Here is a 26990-nt window from a genome sequence, read left to right as displayed (position 1 = left end):
TTTGATCTCTTTTCTGATTGATCCATTCCCAAAGAAGTATTCAGGTATTTGTCTTCAATCTCATTAATTCTGTCTTCCATTGCATCAGTTTTACTCCTTTGCCCTTTCAATGTGTTATCTATTTCTGATAATTTAGTATTAATCTTCTGGATTTCTATCTGTAGATTTAGAATCATTTCTAATTTTTCATTTATTTTGTCATTCTGTTCTTGTATTTTCGTTCAAAATTCTTCTAAAGATTTGTCTGTGTTTTCCTTGCTCTGTCTCTCAATCCTTTGAAGATACCTAAATACAATTCTTTTGAATTCCTTATCAGAGTGTTCCAATGTCACTTCTTTCTCAGGGATGTGTTCTGTGTCTGTATCCTGCTCCTTTGTTTCTACCACTTTCTTGCTTCTTTGTGTTGACTGTGATGGTCTCTTGTCTCTGAGACATCGTGGCATTGTTGTATTTAGATGTCTGTTAACTGTTTGTGAGAAGCAGCCAATGGTGAGTCAGACTCTTCTTGGTGGTTGTTTATCATTGGCCCATTGGTGGAGAAGTGGTGGCTGTCACTCAGTAAGTGAAGTTGCAGGAGTTGTCAGTGTAGCTGTTTCATATGGGGACTGTTGCTGTCTTCCACTCCATTAGACAAAAATAACAATTGTACAACCATCAAAAAAAAGTAATAGCAAATGGGCAAAAAATACATTGTGTAATCACACAGGAACAGTAACCAAAAAAGAAAAAAAAAAAAATCCCTGCAATATCTGGGAAGAGGGCAATAAAAGAAAAAGGTAGAGAAGGAGAATAATGAAGAAAAAATGGGAAAAACACAAAAAGAAAAACAAGGAACAGGGCTAACCACAAGAAAGAAAGAAAAAAAAAAAAAAATGGCAACCAGGAACTAGGAAAAGAAAAATAGCTGAAAACTAGAAACCTGGGAGGGGAAGAGGAAAGAATAATGATAATAAGGACAAAAGTAATAATAATAATAGTAGTTTTAAAACAGACACAAACAAACTAAAAAACACAAAAGAAAAAAAAATTGGGCTAGGGCACCCAGGGTCCATCCAAGCTTGCAGACTGGGATGGAATATCTAGCAACCCAGAAAGTGGGTGGAAGTGAGAGATGGCTGCACCTCAGTTCACCAAGAGTGTGTGGGGTATAAAAGTAACAAGGAGAATGTTGTTGCACCTTTCTAGTCATCTGGGTCTGGAATGTCTTTGGGGTTCCCAGCAAGTAGATCCTGTTCTTAAGTCCCTGGAATCTGGGAGAATGCTGTCATATTAAATATCCAAAATGGTCAAGCTGCTTGTAAACATTCAAAATGGCTGCGCCCTCCGGACAGACAAAAATCCGCAGCTCAGCCCGCCTTCCTCTTTGCTGCTTTCCCTTTTATTCCCCAGCCACCAGAGCAGTCCTCTGTGCAGTCCCTGGCTAGCAGGGCCGATTTCTAGGTTAATTCTTAGGTCCTACCCAGTCAGCAATATCCAAGATGTCTATGCTGTCAGGATTGCTGCCAGACTGCAGCTCCATATGTCTCCTTTTTTGGTGTTTTCATGCAACTTCTTCTGCTAGTTGGAGTTTAGTCCACTTCTATATCCTTCCCCTCAAGGCTCAGGGATCCAGGATTATCTTCTGTATCTGTGTTAATTAGTTCCCCTTTTCTTTGTTGAAGAGGGTCTATGCAGTCTTTCTGTGTACTCTGCCATCTTACCAGAACTCCTGGGTACATAATTCTTGGTTGGAAATTTTTCTCTTTCAGGGTTTTATATATACCATTCTATTGTCTTCCTAGGGAGCTCTGGTAGCATAGTGGCTAAGACACTTCCCTGCTAACCAGACGGCTGGCGGTTCAAACCCACCAGCCACTCCTCGGAAGGTTGGGCAATCCTACTTCCGTAGTGGTACTGCCTCGGAAACCCAAGGAGGGGTCGCTATGAGTTGGGGCTGACTCGATGGCACATAACAACAACAACAACAACATTGTCTTTCTGTCTGCATGGTTTCTTTTGAGAAATCTGAGCTTAGTCTTATTGGTTACCCCTTGTAGGTAACTTTTTGTTTTTCTTGTGCTGCTCTCATGATTCTTTCTTTGCCTTTGGTTTTGGTGAGTTTGATGATGATATATCTTGGTGATTTTCTTTTGGGGTCTATACTGTTTGGGGTTTGTTGGACTTCTTGAATGGATATATTCTCCTCTTTCATCATACCAGGAAAATTATTTTCCAACAAATCTTCAACAATTTTCTCTGTGGTTTTATTATTCTCTTCCTGTTCTGGAATTCCGATTACACATAGGTTATTCCTTTTGATGGTATCCCACATGAACCTACTTAGGGTTTCTTCATTTTGTTTTGATCTTTTTTCTGATTGATCCCTTTCCAAGTAAGTGTTCAGGTATTTGCCTTTAATCTCCCTAATTCTGTTTTCCATTGATTCAATTCTGCTCCTTTGCCCATTCAATGTCTTAGCTATTTCTGAAAATTTAGTATTAATCTTCTGGATTTCTGCGTGTAGATTTTATATCATTTCTAATTTTTCATTTATTTTGTCATTCTGTTCTATTGTCTTTCAAAATTGTTCTAGGATTTTCTCTGTGTTTTCCTTTATCTGTCTCTCAATTTGTTGAAGATACCTACATATAATTCTTTTGAATTGTTTATCAGGGTGTTCCAATGCTGTGTCTTCTTCAGGGATGTGTTTTGGGTCTGCATTCTTGTCCCTTGTTTGTCCTGCTTTATCTTGCTTCTTTGTGTGGACTGTGATGCTCTGCTATCTCTGTGGCATTGTGACATTTTTGTGTTTATATTTAATTGGTGATTGTATGTTGGAGTGACTTGCCTACGATTTTCATTTTCTTTGTTTTGTTTGTATGTTATCTATGTAAGCAGGGTACTGTGCTGTGCTCTCCTGTTCGCTAGTTGATAGCACTTATACACTCACCACCTATCTCCTTTCCTGTTGTCAGCCTTGCTTATATCCCTGCCAATCTTGGCAAACAGAGCCTATTGTTAGGTCCTTGGAATCTGAATGAGAATGCTATCACTTTAAAATCCAAACTGATTGCCACTTGTAAAGATTCAAAATGGCTGCACCCTTGGTCACTTTAAATATCCAAAATTGTTACCATGTATAAACAATCAAAACAGCTGCACCCTCCAGACAGTGGAAAGTCAACAGCTTAGGTTGTCTCCCTCCTTGCTGTTTCCCTTCTTAGTCATAGGCCACCATTGCAGTCCTCCCTGCAGCCATTGGTGACTGGGTCTGATCTCTAGGTGAATTCTCAGCTCCCAACACCACTTGTAAATATTCAGGCTGTCTGTCCCATCAGAGTATCTGACAGTCCACAGCTCCGACCATCTTTGTACTCATTGTTTTTGTTCAGGTTTTTCCACTAGTTGGTGGCTAATCCACTTCTGTATAGTTCCTTTCAAAGTTCAGGGCTCCAGGATTTTCTTCTGTATCTCTGTCAATTGTTTTTTCTTTTTTCTTTTCTTTGTTGAAGAGGGTCTGTGTAGGTTGTCTGCCTATTCCTCCATCTTACTGGAAGTCTCCAAGGCTGTAAATCTTTAAGGAAACAGACCACCTCATCCTTCTCCCATGAAGTGGCTTGTGGGTTCAAAACACTGAACTTTTGGTTAGCAGATGAACTCTTAACCACTGCGCCACCAGGACATCTTGGTAAGCATTACAGAGGAGTTCATTTCAATAATAGCAAATGTCTCCTAGAGTCCATGGGAAATAACATACCTGGGAGTGGAGGAAGAACTAGAATCAGAGGCCCAGGTAATGTTCTCCCTGCATCTTTGGATTTAGAATTCTATCCCATCATATTATAGGGAAGAAATCCTGGACTCTTTAGGTATGGTGCAGGAAATGCTGAAGGAGGCAACACTAACATTTTACACTTAAATGGCCTATAGCTGTGCAATACCAGGAGCTCTGGTGGCGCAGTGCCTAAGGCACTTGACAGGGCTGATTAACTCTGTAGTAGGAGATACTACTGGCTTTCAAAGCCAGAAAGAGTTCTGGTGGCACAGTGCCTAAGGCATTCAGCTACTAAGCAAAAGTTGGGAGGTTTGAACCCAGCAGCTGCTCCATGGTAGAAAGGTGAGGAGTCTGCTTCCATAAAGAAATCCTTGGAAACCCTATGGAGCAGTTCTGTTCTGTCCTATAGCATTGCTCAGAATTGACTAGATGGCAGTGGGTTTCAAAGCTAGTGTTTCCAAGCATGAGGGCATCAGAATCACCTGAAGAGCTTATTGAAATACAAATTGCAAAGTCCCACCTTCAGAGTTTCTGATTAGGTTTAGATTGGATAGAGCATCTACTCTGCACACATGGGGTTGCCATAAGTCTGAATTGACTCTCTGGCAAGTAACAACCAGAGCTTTGAACAGGTGCAGTCTAGCTTTACCCTTTCCTAAGACTTTTAATTTCCACCCCAGAGATACTGAATCAGAATCTACAACTTATCCTCAGTTGATTCTTAGAGATCTCCAGGTGATTCTGTTTTGTAAGTGTGGTAGTTCAGTTTGTGGGTCAATTTGGCTGGGGCTGGTTGAATGGCTGAGCAGCTGGATGTAATATTCCCCATGACGAGACTGGTAATCAACTCTATGGTGGAATCCATTGTGAGCAGCTGAGTAGCTGCCTTAGGGAATGTGGTCTGCTTCCTGTATACAAGCAGAAGCCTTGGGGAATGGTCTCTAGCTTATGGAACACTTGGACCCTGTATGTAGTTGTGTCGTTCAGCAGCCTGCCATGCTCTGCCAGCCTTGGGACTTACAACGGACTTGAATTAATGGCCTGCTGTCTGGTTTGGTAAAATTGGGACTGTGCCATTTTATTTGTCGACTGTGGGCTTGTTAGCCTCAGCAGCCAGTAGCTGCCGGAGTGAAGAGATGCCTTTAGCTTCAATGGGCCAGAACCAAGAGGCAGAGCTGAAGCCCAAGGTTGAGGGGCTTTCACACAGCCCCTACAGCCTGGCAGTTTGAACTCAGAATTCTAGCCTCCTGAACTGTAATGGAATAAACTCCTGTTTGTTAAGGCCATTCCATTTGTGGTATATTTCTGTCAGAGTGGCACCAGGTAACTGGAACAGTATGTTATTAGATCAGTGGAGCACTTAAAAAATTCAACTAGCGTTTCCATATGGTATTAGATATTTTCCCACTCTATTCAATGAGGCATCACGGCCAGATAGTTCTTCTTGTGGATTGTCTTTGATTTTCGTGTAACTTCTTTTGAGTATTTTATTCTTTTAGATGAAACTTTATACAGTGAATTAGATTCCTATTCAACAACAACAAAAAACCCAAACTCATTGTCGTTGAGTTGATAGAGACTCATAGTGACCCCTCCTTAGGTTTCTGAGGCGGTATCGCTACAGAATTAGATTGCCCAGTCTTTCAAGAAGCAGCTGGTATGTTTGAACCACCACCCTTCTGGTTAACAGTCAAATGCCTTAGGCACTACCCTACCAGAGCTCCTTCTATTCAATAATTCACACACAAATTGTTCTGTTACATTGGTTACAATCCTTGTAATTGGTCAGTACTCTCATCATTTCCATTCCCTTTGTCCTGTTTCCATGGATCCAGTTTATCTGCCCATCCTCGTCTTCTCATCTTGCCTTTTGTGTAAATATTGACCTTTGATCTTGTACAATTGATTGTTTAAAGGAGTACAGTCCTCATGGGTGTTATTGTTTATTTTATAGGTCAATCTATTATTTGGCTGAAAGGTGATATCCGGGAGCGACTTCAGTTCCAAGTTAAAAGGGTATCTTAGGGCAATAGTCTTGCGGGTTCCTCTAGTCTCTGCCAGTACAGTAAGTCTGGTCTTTTTTTTTTTTTTTTATGAATTTGAGTTTTGTTTTACATTTTTCTCCCACTGTAACTGCAACCTTGTATTATGTCCCTCGTCAAAATGGTTGGTAGTGATAACCAGGCACAATCTACATCTGGTCTGGTCTCAGGCTAGCAAAGGCTTTGGTTCATGTGGGCCATTAGTTCTGTGGACTAATTTCTTCTTTGAGTCTTTGGTTTCCTTCATTCTCCTTTGTCCCAAAACGGAAAAAACCAATAGTTGTATGTTAGATGGCTGCTTGCAAGCTTTTAAGACCCCAGACACTACTCACCAAAATAGGAGGTAGAACATCATCTTTATGAACCTTTGTTATGCCAATTGACCTAGTTATCACATGAGACCATGGCCTTGAGCCTTGGTACCCAGGAAATCAACCCCATGAGGTGTTTGGTTATGTCTAGAAGTATCCGTAACTGTCCCCCCTATGTGCTTTACTGCATATATGTGTGTGTGTGTGTGTGTGTGTATGGCACCTACAAACATGTATATACATATACCCACAAATATATGCACATGCATGTACTCCCATGCACATTCCCACACCCCATATAGAATACATATTTACCTATGTAACCATTCATACATTTTTTGCTGATCATTACTATTGCTGGAAAATTGCATGTTATAGCATTTACCATAGTTTTCCTTTATTCTTGCCTACCTCTCACTGTCTTCATTGACCTTAGTCAAGTTGTGCTCATTTCTTCCATATCATGTATTGCCTTTCTCATCACCAGAAGTAACACTTGCCTACTTTGTAGTAAGTGATTGCCCCCCCTCCCCCTCATACGCCTCGTAACCGTCAAAGAATGTTGCTTTTCTGCTTGTATACCTATTTTTGACTTTTTATAAAAGTGGTATCATGCAGTATTTGTCCTTCTGTTTGACTTATGTCACTCGGCATAATGTCTTCCAGATTCACCCATGCTGTTTCACAGACTCATCATTATTCTTTATCATTGTTGAGTATGCCATTTTGTGTGTGTACCACAATTTGTTTATCCATTCACCTATTGATAGACACTTAAGTTGTTTTCATCTTTTTATTGTGAATAATGTTTCAGTGAACATGGGTGTGTATATGACTATTCATGTCATTTCTCCTATATCTCCACAAAATCTACCTAGGAGTGGGATTGCTGGATCATAAGGTATTTCTATTTCTAGCTTTTTGAGTAAGTGCCACATGCTGGTTGTAACATTTTACAACCCACCAACACTGTATGAGTTCCAGTCTCCCTACAACTTTGCCAGAATTTGTTGCTTTTTCCTTTTTTGACCAGTCTCATTTTTGTAGGGGTTGGTATCTCATTGTAGTTTTGATTTGCATCTTTCTAACTGCTAATGATTGCAATTATTTTTCATGTGTTTATTAGCTGCCAGAAGAAACTCTTTGGTGAACTGTCTGTTCATGTCCTTTGCCCACTTTTAGATTGGATTGTTTGTCTCTTTGTTGTTGAGTTGCTGAAGGTTTCTATATATTTTAGACATTAGACCCTTGCCAGATAGGTTATTACCAAAATTTTTACCCCTAGTCTGTACGTTATACTTTTTACTTTTTTGGTAAAGTCTTCTGATGAGCATAAGTATTTAATTTTTAGAAGGTCTAGTTATCTAGTTTATCTTCTATTTCATGAATTTTTCAGTTATGTTTGATAGTGTATTTAGGCTAAAAAATTAGGAGCTTAGCATTGTCTCTGCTATCTTCCAGGAACTTTATAGTTTTAGATTCAACATGTAGGTGCTTGATCCATTTTGAGTTAGTTTTTCTGTATGGTGTGAGATATGGATCCTGTTTCATTTTTTCTGCAAATGAATATCCAGTTTTTTTCTATCCTATTTGTTAAAGAGACTGTCTCTTCCCCATTGAGGCAGAGCTGAAGTCCAAGGTTGAGGGGCTTTCACCCAGCCCCTAGAGCCTGACACTTTGAACTCGGACTTAAAGCCTCCAAATGGTAAGAATGAACTCCTGTTTGTTCAAGCCAACCCATTGGTGGTATATTCTTGTCATTGCAGCACTAGGTAACCAGAACAATGGATAAACCTTGAAAACATTATTCTGAATGAAATATGTCAGACACAAAAGGACAGAGATTGCATGATACCATTTATCTCAAATACCTGGAATAGGCAAATTCTAAAGATGAAAGTTTATTAATGGTTAATAAAGTAAGCAAGACGAATGGGGAGTTATTGCTTAAAGGGTACTGAGTTCTTTGGGGTGATAAAAAACTTTTGTAAATACATGATGGCAAGGGTTGCACAATGTGAATGTAATTAATATCACAGAATTATACACTTAAAAATGGTTAAAATGACAAATTTTTTGTTATATATTTTACCAGGATTGAAAAAAAGAAAAAAACAAAACAAAAACAAGACTCTTTGGAGAAATGGCTGATTTTGTGTCTGGTAAAGATATACAAAATGAACCTAAAAGGGAAAAAGTAGAAAGAAAGAAAATGGAAGGACAGAGATCATAATAAAGAGCAGAAATCAGTGAAACAGAAAAGAAATTTTGTGAATCAATAAAGCCAAAAATTGAGCCTTTCAAAAAGCTAATAAAGTGGATACATCTCTAGTAGGACTGATCAAGAAAAAAGATAAAAGCAAAAATGAACAAAAATGAGAAATTATAGAATCAGTAGAGATCTGAGTTAATAATGGAATACAACTTTATTCCAATAAATTTGAAAACTTATACAACAGACAAATTCCTAGAATAATGATTTATTAAACTGGCTCAAGACAAGTATGAAAAGCTAATCTGTGATGACCAATATGATCATCATGTGGCTACTGATCAATTGAAACATGGATAGTCCAACTAAGGGACTGGATTTTAAACTTTATTTAATTTTAACTAATTTAAATGTAAGAACTGGAACAGTGGAAAAAAAAAAATTTCCATTAAGCACAACTTGATTGCTTGTGACTACATTTCACTTTCACTGTTGTACTGAGTAAGACATTATTGTTGCATGGAAGTGTTTTTGTTGGATGTGTACATCATTTATATAAACATATCACCCATGTAGTTGGAGTGAATGGACCAATTCAATTTGAATGATTTTTTTTCTATGTACAAATGTAATATTGTATTGTGTGTATTTGAATATTCTATGAAGACATAAAAATGGTAATTAAATTGAAATACTTAATATATTAACTATAATATAATTAAGCTATTCTTGTAATTTAAAAAATAAGCATGGAGAAATATTTAATTTTAAATAAAGGCATACTATTGATACAGAATTATGTGACAATGCAGAAGCTAGTACCATGACCAGAACAGTAAAGGAAAAAGAGACTGAAAGAAGGTAGGTCACAAATATGACGAATGGCACTTGTAAAGCATCAAAGCTGTTTGTTGACATGTGATGATATAATTGTTCTGACTGCTATTGTAATATATGCTATATATTGTTTTAAACATGTCTCAGTTTTCATTTTTAATATGGTATAAATAACAACAACATATTAGAAATATAACCCACCAAAAAAACTCTGTCTTCAATAATTTTTAAGAGAGTAAAGGAGTACTAGGAGCTCTGGTGGCATAGTGCCTAAGGCATCTGACTGCTAACCAGAAGGCTGGCGGTTCAAACCCACCAGCCACTCCTCGGAAGGAAGATGAGGGAATCTACTTCTGTAGAGATACTGCCTCAGAAACCCAAGGAGGGGTTGCTATGAGTCGGATCCGACTCCACGGCAGTGCATTGCCTTTTTGTTTAAAGGGGTACTGAGGAGCCCCTGGATGGCACAAATGGTTAAAGGCCCAGCTGGTAGTTGAAAGGTTGGTGGTTTGAATCTATCCAGAGCCATCTAAGAAGACAGGCCTGGAAATCTGCCTCCTAAAAGTCACAGTCTTGAAAACCTTATGGAGCAGTTCTATACTGCACTTATGGATTCACCATGAGTTAGAATCCATTTGATGGCAACTAACAAAAACAAAGGATTCTTTTTTTTTTCCCCCCAACAAAGGCTTCTTGAGATCACAGTTTTTGAGAACTGCTGATATACAGCCTAGAAAGGCACAGTTCAGGTGGAATGTTATTGTGGTATTGAGAACCAGCAGGATTTATTGTTGTTGTTGATGTTATGTGCTGTCGAGTTGGACCCGACTCATAGCGACCCCTCCTCGGGTTTCCAAGGCAGTATCACTACGGAAGTAGATTGCCCCATCTTCCTTCACAGGAGTGGCTGGTAGGTTTGAACCGCCAGCCTTCTGGTTAGCAGTCAAGTGCCTTAGGCACTATGCTACCAGAGCTCCTGCAGGATTTATTAGAACATTTTAAAATGAGAAATAGCCTTACAGTTGGCTTCGTCTTTATGAAAACTCCATATTTCTTCCCCCCCAATACTTCTTCCTCCTATTGTAGTGCCCCACTAGGCCTGTTTTGCTTGAGTTTGGGATTAGGGAATTCTAATATTTTAGGCTCTTCCTTCCTTTTCCCACATTCAGACCAATTTATCCTGTGTCTAGTTTCTTGGCAACTGAATATAATGTGGCAGCTTTCCTAGGTGACAATTTACATGTTTAACAAATAATTTTTGAAGATATAGTCACTTAATTCAATAGAGTTATTATTTTAGTCAGAGGAATAAGGAAAGTGAGGGCAGTAGAAATCCACTATGAATACTCTGAGAATCTGAACAAACTGAGCCACAGACACCACAGGGCTAATAAATGAGGCTCTTTGGGATGACAGCAGCTCAAGCCAATTTCTACTGCAACTTTTGCACTCAAGGGATTTCCTAACAGGGATGCCTCTCAGCATCCTTCTCTTGTATGGATGAGCTCAATGGGCTTCCAGGACCATCAGTGTGGCTGGTGACTGACTGGGGTATAGCTTTATATCCTCTGATGATCATCTACAAAATCTCAAAGAGGAAGTCTTATAAAACATCTGAGTCTCATAGGCACAGATTGCATCTCTCAGGCACTGTTGTGGAAAAGAGGGTGTTATTTCCTTTAATATTGCTTTTTTCCCCCTTTCCATTCTTTTTTTCAAATTTAAATGGTGGTATGCCATTTTATGATTTCTTTCCTGCCGCCTCAATTGTTCACTTAGCTTCATTTTACCTGTATAGAAGAAGCAAATGGTGGTTGGTACATAAAATAAAAACAGTGAGCTACAAAGTGTGGCCTTAGGGACTCTTGCATTCGTGTCACATGGGATGATAAAACCCTGGGATAGGGAAAAGGAGCACTGTGGTTAGAACACTGTGGTTAAAGGGGTTAGGTGGCAAGAAAGACTGAAGAGAAAAGCAGGGCTGATAGACTGTGTGGAACTTTGCAGGACAGGGTAAGGCATTCCAAAGAGTAACAGGAAGCCACTTGAGGGTTTTGAGCAGAGTAATCAGATCTCATTTACATTTTTAAAATAACACAGCCGGCTGGACAAGAGACTATAGGTAGACACAAAGTGCAGTCTCCTATTAGGGAAAAATTTATTACAGCAGCCTGGGCAAGAGATGATGGTGTCCACAGTAACAGCAATAGTATATCGGACAACTATTTTGAAGATAGGATAAGCTCAGATTTGTTAATGGATTGAATGGGGTAAAAGACAGTGAAACGGAGAAGGAGAGGAAGAGGGAGAGGGAGGGGGAGGGGAGAGAGGGACATGAAACCAAATTTGCTGGCTTCAAGAACTGACTGAAATAGTAAACACTGAGCTGGGGAAGGAACTTGTGCATGTGTGTGGGGAGGGGAAGGAGCAGGGATGTTACACATGTTAAAAAGTCTTAGGTGCTATGAGTAGCTACGACTCATAGTGACCACAGAACAAAACATTGCCCGTTCCTGCATCATAATCCTGCATTCTCGTAATCTGCTTTGTTTGAGCCCATCGTTCAAGTCTCTGTGTCAATCCATCTTGTTGAGGGTCTTTCCCATTTTCGTTGACCCTTTACTTTACCAAGCGTGATATCCTTTTCCAGGGACTGGTCCCTTCTGACAATATGACCAAAGTACAAGAGACAAAATCTGTCCATTCTCACTTCTAAGGAGCATTCTGGCTGTACTTCTTTCAAGACAGACTGGTTCATTCTTTTGGCAGTTCATGTATATTCAATATTCAATAAAATGTCTTACATGCTATATTTTCTCCCAACATTTTATACTGAAAAATTTCAAACAAAGAGTAAATTGGAAAGAATTTTGCAGTGAATACCCATATACTCACCACCTAGATTCTACAATTAACATTCTACTGAACTCCTATCCAAGGAGCGCTGGTGATACAATGCTTTAGGCATCTGACTGCTAATCAGAATCTAGGCGGTTCAAACCCACCAATCGCTCTGCAGAAGGAAGATGGGGCAATCTACTGGAACAATTTATTCCCTCAGAAACCCAGTGAAGGTCACTATGAGTCAGAATTGACTTGATGGCAGTGGATTTGGTGTTTTTGTTTTTTTTTTTAGTTTAAACTCCTGTTCATCTATCCTCACCTCTACCCATCAATACATCAATACATCTTATTTGGTAATGCTTTTCAAAGTTAACTGCAGCTATCAGTGCAGTTCCCTTTTAACACTTCACCCTGCATGCCATTTGTTTCCAGTTTTTTCTTCTTATGTAAAATTTACATACAAAGTGAAAAGGACAAATCTTAAGTGTACATTTGCTGAATTTTGACTCACAGGACACACGTGTCTATACCTTAAATTTGAGATGCCTGTGGGCCATCGAAAGGCTCTCTCCTGGTGTAGTGGGTTAACCTAGTTCTGTTAATCAGAAGGTCAGTGGTTCAAACCCACCAGTTGCTCCGTGGGAGGAAGATGAAACAATCTATGTTCATAAAGATTTATAGTCGTGGAAATCCAATGGGGGTTACTATGAGTCTGAATCGACCTGATGGCAGTAGGTTGGGTATTTTTGGGTGGGACATCCAAGGAGCATAATCTGACAAGCTGCTGGATGTGGGAAATTTGGAGCTTAGATGGGAGGTAAATTTAGCAATCATGAGAACACAGCTGTCTTTAAGCTATGGGATTGGGTGAGATCGCCCAAGGAGTATAGAGAGAAGATAAAGGGGCCATGACCTCAAAGAACCCATGTTTATAGAGGTTGCTTAGGTGGCAGAGAGGTACCTGAGCAGAGGTCTGGGGTTGGACTAGCTCTAACACGCTGGCCTAGGCCCGGGTTCCCCTGAGTGGCTCTGCCTGGGACTCTGGGGCGGTCCTTAGTGACAGTACGAGGTAAGCTGAGATGTCACTGGGCAGGGGGGCAGGAGTGGGGAGAGAAAGTGGGGGACTCCCAGTTTGAGGCGGGAAGGTCTGTAGGCTAAGGAGGACGAAGAATAAGGGAAAGATGAGGAGTAGAGAAGGGGTACTGAGAAGCGGGAGATGGGAAGAAGGAAGAGGAACAAGGAGTTAAGTGGGAAGGGGAGGAGGAAGCACTAAGCAGGTCTGAGGAAGGGGAGAAGGGAAAGAAGGGGGGCACGGGGCGGCGGGAGGAGGCGGAGCCGCCGCAGCGGCCGGCCGGAGGGAGGGGGTGTGTGCGCGGGTCACATGGTCGCCGCTGCCCTCCCCGTCAGCCGCCCTCGCCGCCGCGGAGCACTGGCTGCAGGAAGCCGCCGCGTCGCTGCTTTTGTTGTCAGAGACCCCGGGAGGAGCACCGCTCGCCGGCCGCCGCCCGCTCCATCGCAGCCAGTTCTCTGGCCGCGGGGCTTAAGCGCCCCGCCTGCCCTGCTCATGAGGGGGACCCGCGACTGCTGCTGCTTCCAGCCTGGGGCAGCGCGGCGCTGAAGCTACAGCGGCGCTGCCCCCGCTGCAGGAAGCGGGCGGCCGCGGTCCCCGCCTGGAGGGCACCATGGAGGTCAATGCGGGTAAGAACTGGACTGTGGCGGGTGGGGAGGGTGGAGAGGGGGGCTCAGAGCCCGCTGGGCTTTTCTGGGGGCGGGAACAGGGGGTAACCTCGGGCCGGGAAGGGTGGACTGCTGCGTGCTGCTTGTCTACCCCGGGCTTCGCTCCCGTCGCTCCCCTGGCCGCCCCTAACCCGCCTTCCGGGCTCCCTGTAACGCCGCAGCGCGGCCCAGCTGCACCCGGCCCGGCCCCCCCCTCACATGGCCTGGCCGCGCGAGCCACGTGCGCTCTGTGTTTACGTTCGGCGGCGCGAGAGCGCCGGTTGGCTGGACGGGCGAGTGACGCGGCATTACATAATGGGCGCTGAGGCGGCGGCGGCGGGCGGGGACACGTGAGGCCGTTGGGCTTCTTGACCCACATTCCCCGGGGCCGCAGGGACACGTGGGCGTGGGTGCGCGCGCGCCAGTTGGGAGCGCCGCAACCTCCCGGGAGGCCCCGCCCCTTTGGAACCCTTTGGGCTGTGACGTGACCGTGATCCCTCCGCCTCCGTGGGGTTGCACACTGCGGAGGAGGATGCGCGTGCGCGCCTTGTGATCCTGGAGGTGGGTGGCCCTGAGACTGGCGCCGCAGTGCAGCAGCACTGCTCGCGCGGCCGAGGTGACCCAGACGTGCCAAACCGGGGCAAGGAGACAGACAGGCGCCCTGAGGGATGCTGGAGGCCGTTGACCTTGCAGATCCTTAAGAGGAAGTGCAGGGCGAGGGCGCGGCACATACTAAGGAAGGTGCATCCTGGGAGGTGCGGGGCTTCCCTGACGAAAAGACCGTAGACGGGAGTGGGATGCTTAGCCAGCCCCAAGATGTTCTTTTTTTTTTTTCCTGCCCCTCAAAGGGTTTCTTCCAGATCGCAACCGATCTCATACACCCTCAATTATTAATAAAACGGTTTGAAAAGCTCACCTGGTCGGGAACCTAATGTAAACGGGTCACATCTGTAGCGAATCATTCAGCTCACGTACAGTCAGGGCGACTCAGGTGATCATGTTGTTGTTATGTGCCGTCGAGTCGGCCCCCACTCATAGCGACCCCTCCTTGGGTTTCCGAGGCAGTATCACTACGGAAGTAGGATTGCCCAACCTTCCTTCCGAGGAGTGGCTGGTGGGTTTGAACCACCAGCCTTCTGGTTAGCAGTCAAGTGCTTTAGCCATTATGCTACCAGAGCAGGTGATCATAGGTGACATTATATAAGACCGTTCATTGTTTATTTAAACTAAGCCAGTGGGTCACTGATCTTTCCTGAACCTTATCAAAAGATTATAAATCTTCATGATTTCTTGTTTCATTTCAGAAGAACATTACCACTGAACTTCCTCTTTTCTGCTTCCAAACAAATGATGGATATTATACTTGTATACTCTGTCACGTGGGGTTGCTGTCAGTTGAAAATAGATTCCACAGCACCCAGCAACAATATGCCACAAACAAGTGAGCTTACAGAAGAAGCCAGTTTTCATTATACTTAGAATTTTTTATGTGGTACTCCAAAAACCATGACTTTATAACAAATGTATGAATTTTCAACCAAGAGCAAAAATAAAGTAGATTTCCAAATGTGTTTTTATTAAGGGCCTAGGTAGCCTTTGAAGGTACTTTTGAAAACTTAGTAACTCTGTCGTGGAATCAAATAGGTGATAGGTACTTACAGGCTAATTCAACCTCTTCTCGCTCAGCCTTTAGCATGAATTATTTCAGCTTTGCAAACTCCCAAGATTGACTGGCTCAGATGGTTAGAAAATTTTTCTCTGGGATATGAAATCAGTCACAGATCTTAAGCTTGCATTTTGGAGCTACAACTTTTAAAACTTGTCTGGATGACTTTTGATCATCTTCATTTCCATTGCTAGTTTCCTGGTCCTCCCTCACCCTGTGTTGTTTTTCTTGATCACTAATCATCCTGGTGGTTTTTGGTGTGTGGCTCTCAGAAGTGGATAAAATCCCGTGGAAGTAGTTTCACCATTACCATCTGTCCTAGTTGGCCTTTCAATGTTAAACCATTGCTTCTAGGAAAAATACAGCATTAAGTCCCTATGAGCCTCTGGTCACAACATTTTTGTCAACAGATTAATATACAACCTCGTTTTATATGTTTTTCTGTTTAAAGGCACCTTATTTAATATACTTAGCTCATTAACATTCTTGAGCTTCTTAAGGAGCTCTGGTGACGCAGTAGTTAAAGCATTCGATTACTAGCCAGAAGGTTGGTGGTTTGAACCTGCTACCTTGCCCTGAAGGAGAAAGATGAGGCAGTCTGCTTCCATAAAAATTTACAGTTTTGGAAACCCTTTGGGAGAGTTCTCTGCCCTATAGGGTTGCTATGAATCAGAATAGACTCAGTGCCAATGAGTTTGGTTTTCTTTTCCTGTGAGTGAATTCTGTTAGGTTTATTTTGTTTTAATATACAGGCAGTCCTGGAATAAATTGTCTTTAAGTGGAATTTGTAGGTGAGTTGGAATAGGTGCTTATGGTTCTTAATTAGTCTTGCTTTAGTGCTACTTTATTATTTTAATTTTACATTGTGATTTGGGTGCACATTTACAAAGCAGATTCATTTTACTCTCAACAGTTCATGCACATTTGATTTCATGGCACTGATTACAATCCCAACAATAAAAAGCTCACCTCCCATCTCCTCCCTGTGACTACCCCATCCGTGTATCTATGCATTCTGTCTGTCCAGTTTTTCCTTTGTGCAAATGCTGCCCTTCTAATGTCTCATGGGTGATTGATCTAAAGAGTGTGTCTCCCTAGGATAGGTGGGTGCATCTTCTTGGAGTAGGTGTTAACGCTTGTAGGCCTTTCTTCTGTTTGGCTGAGAGTTAACCTATGGAAGTGAGTCAAATTCTAGGCCCACAGGATAACTTGAGGTATAGTGTTGGGGGTTCCACCAGTCTCTCTCTGACAAGTAATTCTGGTCATCTTTGTGTTTTGGAATTTTCTGCATTTTTCCTCCGACTCTATCCAGGATCTCCAATTTTGATCCCTTTCTGAGTGGTTGGCATTGGTAGCCAGGCACCACCTAATTCTGGTCCCAGGGTCATCAAGGCTGAGGTTCCCATGGTCCATCATAACTTTGGACAAATTGTTTCTGTATGACTGATTTTCTTCACTTTTCTTAGCTCCAGATGAGGGGAGACCAATAGTTGCATCTTAGACGGCTGCTCAGAGCTTTTAAGACCCTAGTCACTATTCACCAAAGTGTGTAGAACAAGATTTTTATGTACTATATTGTGTCAGTTGAGCTTGATGTCCCCTGAGACGATGGTCCTAAGCCCAGAAGCTTTACTTACCCATACCTAATCTTTATTCCTGTTTACCTACCCATACCTAGTCTTCTCACCTGTCTATGCATTTAGCCATAGACTAGTGTTTGTTGTTACTAGTAATGCAGTATTGTGTATCTAATAGTGTTTGCCTCTGTTGTCTATATCTTTTGTGCTTTAGTGCTATTTAAAAGGTGATTGTGATGAAGAATTCTTGCGAGTAGACTATGGGTTGGTTCAGTGATTTCAAAGTGAGAGCAAATTTAAAACCAAAAAACACCCACTGCTGTCAAGTCAATTCCAACTCATAGTGACCCCCACTGGGTTTTCCAAGGCATTAAATCTTTATGGAAGTAGATTGCCCAGTCTTGCTTCCATGGAGTGGCTGGCAGATTTGAACCACCAGCCTTCTGGTTAGTAGTCAGATGCCTTAGGCACTGTGCTATCAGAGCTCCTTAAGGGCAAAATTCCTTAATTTTAAAGGGCAAATAGAAGTTGTATGTGAGTTAGATGTTTGTAACCCGTGGACTGCCTATGTTAAACCATTGCTTCTAGGAAAAATACAGCATTAAGTCCCTGTGAGCCTCTGGTCACAACATTTTTGTCAACAGATTAATATACAACCTCGTTTTGTATGTTTTTGTTTAAAGGCACCTTATTTAATATACTTAGTTCATTAATTGAACTCATGGTGAACAGCACCATAATTCATGATTGAACAAAGCTTATCTAACACATGAATTTTCTCCATAGTGCATACCACATCCTTCTTGCACTTAGAAACACTAGATAGCACTTGGCTATTACAGTTGGGGGCATTTTAAACAGCAAAATCACCAACAGAAAGCGCAAAAAAGTGAAAAACAAGGGCCACCAAACAAAAACAATGCTGGTTAACAATATGAGAGCAGAAACAAGGCAGTGTGTTGCCTTGTTCAACCCCAGCAAGCATGTATGCATTGGGTAACTCCACTTATTTTGCACCCTGAGCATGTTTAATTGTCTGGGTTCCATGAGTATTGATTTTGGAGATACAAATCTTAGTGAAAAGTGAATAACTCCGCAAATAATGAGGATCACTTATATCTTTCTTAAATTTTCTTTTTTTCCATTTAGCCCCCAAGTTTAAAGCTACCACAGGCTGTCACCCTGTATATTAATGATTTTTGTCATCTGTCCGTCAAAGGTAGCTTTGTTAAACATTCTTTTTAATGTCTTTAAATTGCTGTTGCGAATGCTGACTGGGGCCACATTCATTGCTATGTGGAACATCTGTGGCCCTATGGGTTGATAACAGTGTGTCATTGGATACATTCAGCCAGTGACCATTTCATCCATCTGTCCTGTACTCCATTATACAGCTCTTCCAGGACTTTCAGCTAGTTCATTCTTGTTTCACCCCCTGCTGAGAATTTGCATTTCAACCCTAAATACACTGAATCATAATCCACATTTTAGTAAGATCCCCAGGTGATTCTTATGTAAAAGTTGGTGGTCCTGTTGTCTTAGGGGCAAAAGACATACGGTATAGGTACACTTGGTTTGAAGTAGTAGAGTAGCATAGTGTCATAATTGATGGAAAGGATAGTCTGCAGAGCCTCCCAATGTAATAATTTATCTCCATTATAATCTACTTGCTAGTTAGTTCTGGCTATTTTTCAGACACCAGATTATGCTTGGTATCCCTTTTCTGGGAATTCACATATATATAACTTTTTACATATTATATCATTTAATAATTTACACATTCTTAGATATTGTCTTACATAATTTACACATATTCAGATATTGTCTCTTTGGCTGTGTTGTTTGCCTCTCCTGATCTCTGCCTTTCTTGTGTGCTTGTGTGATTTTCAGCAGTTTGTAGTCATTTTTATGAAGCATTGCTCACATGGCACTGGAATGAATGGTTAACATAGATATTTTCCAGTTGACCCACAAGGCTTTTTAGGGAAGTGACCATGCTGTTCCCTGGAGCCCTGGCACTCAGGACACAATCAGAAGTTTAGTGTTTCAATTAGGGCTAATCTACCACTTTGTGAGCAGGAATCATCAGTACTCCACTTTAAAATGAGAAAACTGAAGCTCTTTGATGATAAAAATGTTTTGTTCTAAGTTACAAGGCAGAAACATGTGGTCATGACTTGAAGTTAAGCATACCTCCCAGGATGGTGGGCAGTGGGAGTGGGAGGGTTTTGATGATGGACGAGTCTAGAATCCAGGTTAAAAAATACTGCAGTGTATATAGGGAGAGTTATTGCCTAGCAGGACAAAATTGGATACTGACTTCTGGCCTGCCGAAGTTGAACAGTGGGTATGCTCTTGCCTGGGCACCTGGACTAGCTCCAGGGTCCCTTTCAAAGAAAAATAGTGAAGACTAAATCTCAGCTAATTTTATCTTGAGGTACCTAAGAAGTAGGCTCAGTTTCTGGAGGTGTTAAAACTTGCAGGTTCAAGGGATTTTATTTTTTCCTGCTTTATCATCAAAAAACTGTGTGCACAATCACTTTAATAATCCCTCTTAATGAATACCGTTTCATTTCAATGTTGTTGTAACTCTGGGCACGTATTCCTATTTTATAGAAGATGTATTACTTAACTTCTCTGAGCTCTGAGTTCCTCATCTGTACGATAGGGTTGTTGTTGTTGTTGTTATGTGCCGTCGAGTCGGCCCCGACTCATAGCGACCCCTCCTTGGGTTTCCGAGGCAGTATCACTATGGAAGTAGGATTGCCCAACCTTCCTTCGATAGGGTAATGGAAGTTAATTCCCAGGGTGGTTGTGAGAATAAAATATGGTGTGAAATTGTGTCATTTTTTTCTTGGCATCCAGTTGGTGCTTGAAGACTTGTTGCTTTTCCTTCCCTTTGTTCATTGGTTAGAGGAACTAACTGCTAGATAAATTCCTTACCTTCTAGGAAATTAAAAGTTTAACTCATTTCGGTTGCTAACTACCATGTTGGTAGACTCCTCAGAAGGAAGATGGGGCAATCTATTTCCGTAGTGATACTGCCTCGGAAACCCAAGGAGGGGTCGCTATGAGTCGGGTCCTACTCGATGGCACATAACAACAACAACAGAAGAGTAGATGCTACAACTATGTTAGCATTCATTGTTTTGTTAGCTAATTCTAGATGGGTCATCTTTGATTCCATGATGCTTGGCACACATGGTTGTTGTACTCCTCTTACACATGGAAATTGTATCTTAAGAAGATTGATAATAGCCCAGTAATTGTTCTTAGGTTTGATTTTGGAGCTTTTGCAAAGCCATTTGTGTTTTGGATGATTAATTACAGTTCCATTCATTGCCCAGTCAGTGCTTTTAAACAGTTCTTAAGCCATCTGACCTTAAGCCAAGGTCAGAAGATCTTGTGAACATAATTGGCTGACTCTGAATGTAGCTTTGTAAAAGACCTCTGCTGAGAAAAAACACTCTGTCATGTTAGGAAGTGAGTTTAGTACTCAAGGTAGTACTTTAGGAAAAGACATATAACTGTGAGACTTTCCTTTAGAAATTAATTGAGGACTGCAAAAAATAATTTTATTATCAGTGGAGACGTGTGAAAAATGTAGTAGTTTGCTAGGGAGCATTGGTGGCGTAGTGCGTAAGGCGTTTGCTGACCAGAAGGCTGGCAGTTCAAACCCACCAGCCACTCCTTGGAAGGAAGGTTGGGCAATCTACTTCCGTAATGTACGGCCTTGGAAACCCAAGGAGGGGGTGGGTCATTATGTATCAGGACTGACTTGAGGGCAGTAATTTTTTTTTTTTTTGGTGAAATTTCTAATGTGAATTACAGATCTCTGAAGTTTTGTAAAGACAGATGGCACAGTAGTTTTACCCCATAACATGACGTTAAATAGGCTTCTAAGTTAAAATTGTTTCTCTTTGGAATTATAGCTTATTAAAGGCCTTCAAGCAGTTATGCCAATGAAAAAACATCAACCTTTAAGACTGTGGGCCAGTCTGTGCTTGAATTTACTTATTGTGGACACTCTTACACTTACTATGCAAAGAATTCCCTGGGGAACATGTTAAAAACACACATCTACTGAGTAGGCATTCTCCAGATTGGGCAGGGCTTTGGAAACGTGTATTTTAAAAAAGTCTGACCCACTTGTTTTGGACATGTCACCAGGAGGGATCAGTTGGACGAGGAGGATGTTATGGTTGGTGAAATAGAGGGCTAGTGAGGGCAAGAAGGACCTACAGTGGCATGGATTGGCCCACTGGCTCCAACAGTGCCCTTGAACATGCTGGCAGAACTGGGGCAGTGTTTCATTTGTACATGAGGTTGCCATGAGTTGGAGTCATCTTGGTGGCAGCTATCTGTTTAGTTGTGATGATACATATTTTACGTAATTTCTTTAGATGCTTAGACTAAATTCAAAGTTGGGAAATCTTTTCTCCTTATGTTTAAAGTCTTAAGCGCTTTTAGGCTTTAAAGTCAGTGGTAGATAAAAATTCCTATTGTCAAAATTATCCTTTATCTCTTTCCCATTGAGAACAGATAAAGTAGTTAGCTTATGTAATGACTCTCAAACTTTAGTGTGCATCAGAATCACCAGCAGAGCATGTGAAAGTTTCTGATTCAGTATATCTGGGTTGGGAGCTGAGAGCTTGCCTTTCTAACAGATTTCCAGAGATGCTGATACTACTGAAACAGGGACCACATTTTGAAAACAACTGGTTTGTAGTTAGGGGCCACATTGCAAGGAGACTTAATTTTTTGTTTGTTTGTTAACCAATAACCTTTATTTTTTATTTTTTAAAATTTTTATTGTGATTTGGGTGAAAGTTTACAGAGCAAATTCATTTTCCATACAGCAGTTCATATACATGACATTGACTGCAATTCCCTACCATGTAACAGCTCTCTTCCCACTTCCTTCCTGTAATTACCTTTTCCCTGTGTCCTTCCTTACCATGCACTTCCGCCCCCTGACCTTCTAGTCTCTCATGATTGAGTGCTGCAAGGAGTGTATCTACCTGATGTAAATGTTCACCCCATATGCCTGTCTTTTGTTTGGCTGGAAGCCATAGGAGTGAGTTCAATTCCAGACCTGAAGGGTAGCTAGGGGCCATAGTTTCAGGAGTCTTTTTTTTTAAATGATTTTGACTTTTGTTCCACATAGTTCTCCCTCTCTATCCAGGACCTCCTTGACTGCTCCCCCTCTGAGTGGTTGACAGTGGTAGCTGGGTACTATCTAGTTCTTCTGGTCTCATGGTCATATAAGCTGAGGATCACATGGTGTACCAGTCCCTTGGAGTAATTGTTTCCATGCATCTTTGATTTTCTTCATTCTTTGCTCTGGATGAGCAGAGATCCATCGTTGCATCTAGATGGCTGCTTGCAAGCTTTGAAGATCCCAGTCGCTACTCACCAATGTAGGATGTAGAACAGTGTTTTTTTGTAGTATGTTACTCCAGTTGAGCTTGTGACCATGGTCCTGAGAAAACTTAATTTGTATGTGTATGTGTATGTCTGTGTGGCCCTGGAAAGACCTTTCTAAGTAAGTGCTACTTGAGCGATTCTTTTCCCCCCTTCACCGAAATTTGATATGTGTGTCCCCTGTCTAGTTTGTGGTTTAGTCTCCCATCTCCACTCATCCCTGGTAACTGTCAAAGAATATCTCTTTTTTTGTGAAACACTTCTTTACTTTATTAATAGCGGTTTCATACAATATTTGCGATTGACTAACTTCACTCAGCATAATGGCCTCTAAGATCATCCATGCTAAGATGTTTTGCAGATTCATCATAAGACAACTATTAATCTTAAAGCTCTAGCTTCACACTGGGCAGGTGAGCTGCATGTGCCAGGAGAGCATTTGGGAAGTGAGTCCAGCTATAAGAAGTGCTGTTTCACACCTCCTACTTCATGATTGAATCTGTGTATATGGCGAAGTGCCTCAGGAACTTGACTGCTAACCAGGAGGCTGGTGATTCAGACCCACCAGCCACTCCTCAGAAGAAAGATTGGGCAATCTACTTCCGTAGTGATACTGCCTCGGAAACCCATGGAGGGGTCGCTGTGAGTCGAATCCGACTCTACAACAATGACTTTGGTTTTTGGGTTTTAGTATATGCTTAATGAACAGAATAGTGTGTAGAATTGTCCACATTAACTTAAACTTTTTTTGTCTTTAAAAACCAAGTGAATATAGTTGAATTTATGCACAGTAAACTTGTGTGTGATGAACACTATTGAGTATTTCTTAGTATGGCAGGCACCTGTCTTGTCTTCTCTTCTGGGTAGTAAGCAAGTCCCTTCAGAGTTGTGAGTGTGCCTCACTTCTCAGGGCTGTCTCAGCCTGGATCTGTATAATTGGTATTTAAATACTTACTGATAACCTAATTTCAACATGATAGATTAAAAGTGACTTCAAATTTCTCTGCTTGTGTTTTCTTGTCTCTAAATGGAAATCTTTGTTTTTTGGACTTGTTTATGGCTTCAATTTTAGCTATATGTTTGTTAGTTTTAAAAAATTAACTTAAAGAGCACAGCTTCTACCTAAAAGTTCATTTCCTTTCCACAGAGGATGTTTTCATTTCAAAGTAAATGCTTAAATGAAGTTGTTAGTTGGGGAATGTGCATGATTCTCCACTTCTTACTTCATTGTAACCATCTAGACAGTTGTCAGAAATGCCATCTCTGATTTGTGACTCCTTATAATATTTTTACTGTTTTGGGTTTGTTCATGTTATGAGATACGGGCTTCACAAAGTCAGAGAAACAGGTCTTAAAAATATTTGTGGCAGCTTTGATACCTGTAAAGCACTGTTCTGGATGTATACCAAAAAACGAAACTTACTGGTGTTGAGTCGGATATGACTCATAGTGACCCTCCTTGGGGTTTCTGAGGCAGTATTACTATGGAAGCGGATTGCCCAGTCTTCCTTAAAATTAAGTGACACTGTTTTTGTGTACCACAAGGAGCTCTGATGGCACAGTGGTTAAGTGCTCAGCTACTAACCAAGAAGTTGATGGTTCAAACCCCCTGGTCGCTCTGTAGGAGAAAGATGTGGGAGTCTCTTTCTGTAAGATTTACAATCTTGGAAACCTTATGGGGCACTTCTCCTCTGTCCTGTAGGATCACTATGAGTCAGTATTGATCCAATGGCAGCGGGTTTGGTTTTGGTTTTGGTAACTTGGTGAAGAGGGAGTGAGCTTTATCCTTCAAACTGCTTTAACATTTGCTGTAAATAGTGAGTCAGAAGAACAAGCAGTGTGTCTGGATTCCTTAGAGATGAGTGTGTCTATAAGCCTAATGGCAGAATTGGCAGGAGAAGGGAGAGTATGGAACTGAGAATTAGTGAATTAGTCATGAAAATCTTTAGGGAGCATCGAACAGAAAGGTTTTGGTAGCAACAACTATATGATAGGCTCCCATTTTGAGATAAATTACTTTATCCAGAGTTCCAAATGTTTTATCTGTTCTTGTTTGATCTGTGTTTTATCCAAATGCTGGGGGAGCTCTGGTGGTATAGTGCCTAAGGCACTTGACTGCCAACCAGAAGGCTGCCGGTTCAAACCCACCAGCACTCCTCGGAAGTAAGACTGGGCAATCTACTTCCATAGAGATGCCGCCTTGGAAGTCCAAGGAGGGGTAACTATGAGTCAGAATTGATTCAACGGCAGTGAGTGAAGAGGAGGCAAAGCATGAATTCGTTGTTTTGGGGATTGTATCATATAAAGAAAGGTATAATAGAGGAGGCAAAGAGGGCCAGAACCAAGTTCTTCACAGTTTGGTTACTCTAAGCAAAGCATTCACTCAGGAACATTGTTCAGCCCTTTTAGGACAAGATTAGGAAATGAAAAACTTAAGGTTTGAGTCAGCTTGTGCTCAAAATACCTGAACCAGTGAGAGAGCCTTCTTTATTTTATATGAGTAGGACTTACTTGCACTTTGAGCTGTGTGGAAGCAGAAAGAATAGTAGGAAGAACATGATCACTTTTACTTTTGTTATAAGCAAACCCTTAATATCAGTGGGACATTTCTAAAGTTAGTGACTTTTTAAATTTGCAAAAATAGAAAACATGTATTATATCTAATTATCTGATTTCCCCCCTTTTCTAGGAGGTGTGATTGCCTATATCAGTTCTTCCAGCTCAGCCTCTAGCCCTGCCTCTTGTCACAGTGAGGGTTCTGAGAGTAGTTTCCAGTCCTCCTCTTCTGTTCCATCTTCTCCAAATAGCTCTAACTCTGATAACAATGGTAATCCCAAGAATGGTGATCTCTCCAATATTGAAGGCATCTTGAAGAATGATCGAGTAGATTGTTCTATGAAAACAAACAAATCGAGTGTACCTGGGATAACAAAGAGTCATAGTGGAGTAACAAGTAAGTTACTTTAGTTTTCTAAAAGTTGCCACTGTTAATTGCAGATGGGGCTTATTTTATCAACTTTCATTTTGGGGACCATTATATGTATTTCATGTTTTCTCTCCCACTGGGTAATCATAGTCCGGTAGTTAGGTAAGAAATCAATTATAACATAATTGATTCTTCTCCTAGAGTAAGACAGGTGGTTGTGTACTCTGCCTGCCCATGTTTCTTCTGGGGCACTTCCTTTTACACATTTTCACAGATACCTCTCACTGGACTTCTAGTACTGAATCTTGTCCAGAAAAGAGTTCTTACTTGTGATAAGGGTTTTACTTTCATGAAGTTGGAGCTGGGAACATTTGTAATTAGGAAACAAAGAAGGATTGGGATAATCAAATGAGTAGTGGGCCTTGGACCCTTAAGTGAGCGTGGAAGTAAGAAGAACTGCTACAGGAGAGGGTGAGGAAGCAGTGGAACCTGTCTGGCTCCTGTAGGTGAATGGAACTGAGTGTGTGCACAGCTGCTGTGGTGACATCCTTTTGTATATTTTATTGATTGACTTCTCTGCCTCACTTCTTAATTCTTATCCATGAGGATTGTTTTCTTAATTCTGATTGCATATCTGGTTTAAAGTAACTCTAGATTTATAAAATTTCAGTGTATATTTAAAGTCATCAGGAAAGGAAAAACTTAGCTCTGAGGTATTTTTAGCAATCCCATAAGATGTGTTTAAAAGAAAACGATGATTTCTTTGGATTTGATGTAAATATTTTTTTTTCTTTTACTTTATAAAAGTGGATAAGTACTTTCTTAAAAATGTATTCACAAATTGAATGAAATAAAATATTCAATTGAAAGAAAACAAATGGTTTCAAAAACAAAACAGTGTTTCTTCTAGCTTTTCACTTGGTGTCTGTTTGTGCCCTAGAATTTAGTGGCATGGTTCTACTCTGTAAAGTCTGTGGGGATGTGGCATCAGGATTCCACTATGGAGTTCATGCTTGTGAAGGCTGTAAGGTAAAACATTCTTATGTGTCTTAAGGCTAGTGATTCTGGGATTAAAGAAATTGGGGTTAAATTTGCCAGTTTCCACATCTGATAATCTGAAAGGGCCCAAGAAACCAGCTGTTAACCTCTTAAGTTTTAAGCATGTTATATAGTGTATAAACATTTTTACATTATAAAACAAGTTATATAAACATAATTTGTTTTGAAAAATATTTTTAATTCAGTGCAAGAATTCCTTTTTAAGATTTAATTAAAATACATTTATTATCTTAGGTAAACATTACTCTGGTAGGAAACCCAAGTGCACAAAAGATTATTCATTGTGTGTCAGCCACTGTTCCAGGTGATAGGGAAATAGCAAGGGGCAAAACAGACCAGGCACTAATGTCTTGTTGACACTTAGGTCTCATCACATACTTTGAAATTCTGACATGTTAGGTACTGGGAGTTAGGAATGATTCCTAGGTAATTGTGAAAATGTGGTATCTTCAGAAGTAATCCCAAGTAAGTAAAATAATCTTAAATATAAATTGGGCACTTGAGAAAGTTACATTTAATTTATATATTTAGTAGGATATTTCTTGATTATCATCATGGAGTACTGATGCCAAAGGGGCAGGGAGGCTGCATCTTCTGACCTCCTCTAACCCCACAAGAGGAA

At 41.1% G+C, this 26990-nt stretch overlaps 1 protein-coding gene across 1 annotated transcript in view; it reads left to right on the top strand.

Annotated features, from left to right (window-relative positions):
* The first annotated feature begins 19748 nt into the window (after positions 1–19748).
* Positions 19749–26990, top strand: part of NR1D2 (nuclear receptor subfamily 1 group D member 2) — a 34953-nt gene continuing 27711 nt past the window's right edge. Inside the window, exons 1-3 of the mRNA XM_007936449.2 lie at positions 19749–19767; positions 25076–25336; positions 26250–26338. Of these exons, the coding sequence (XP_007934640.1) occupies positions 19749–19767; positions 25076–25336; positions 26250–26338 (369 nt within the window). The remainder of the gene's footprint in view (positions 19768–25075; positions 25337–26249; positions 26339–26990) is intronic.

This window comes from Orycteropus afer, unplaced genomic scaffold, assembly GCF_000298275.1.
Source record: "Orycteropus afer afer isolate SDZICR_OR568_19922 unplaced genomic scaffold, OryAfe1.0 scaffold00003, whole genome shotgun sequence".
NCBI classification, from domain to species: domain Eukaryota; kingdom Metazoa; phylum Chordata; class Mammalia; order Tubulidentata; family Orycteropodidae; genus Orycteropus; species Orycteropus afer.
The sequence above is the reverse complement of the archived record's forward strand: the minus strand, read 5'-3'. Positions and strand labels throughout refer to the sequence as shown.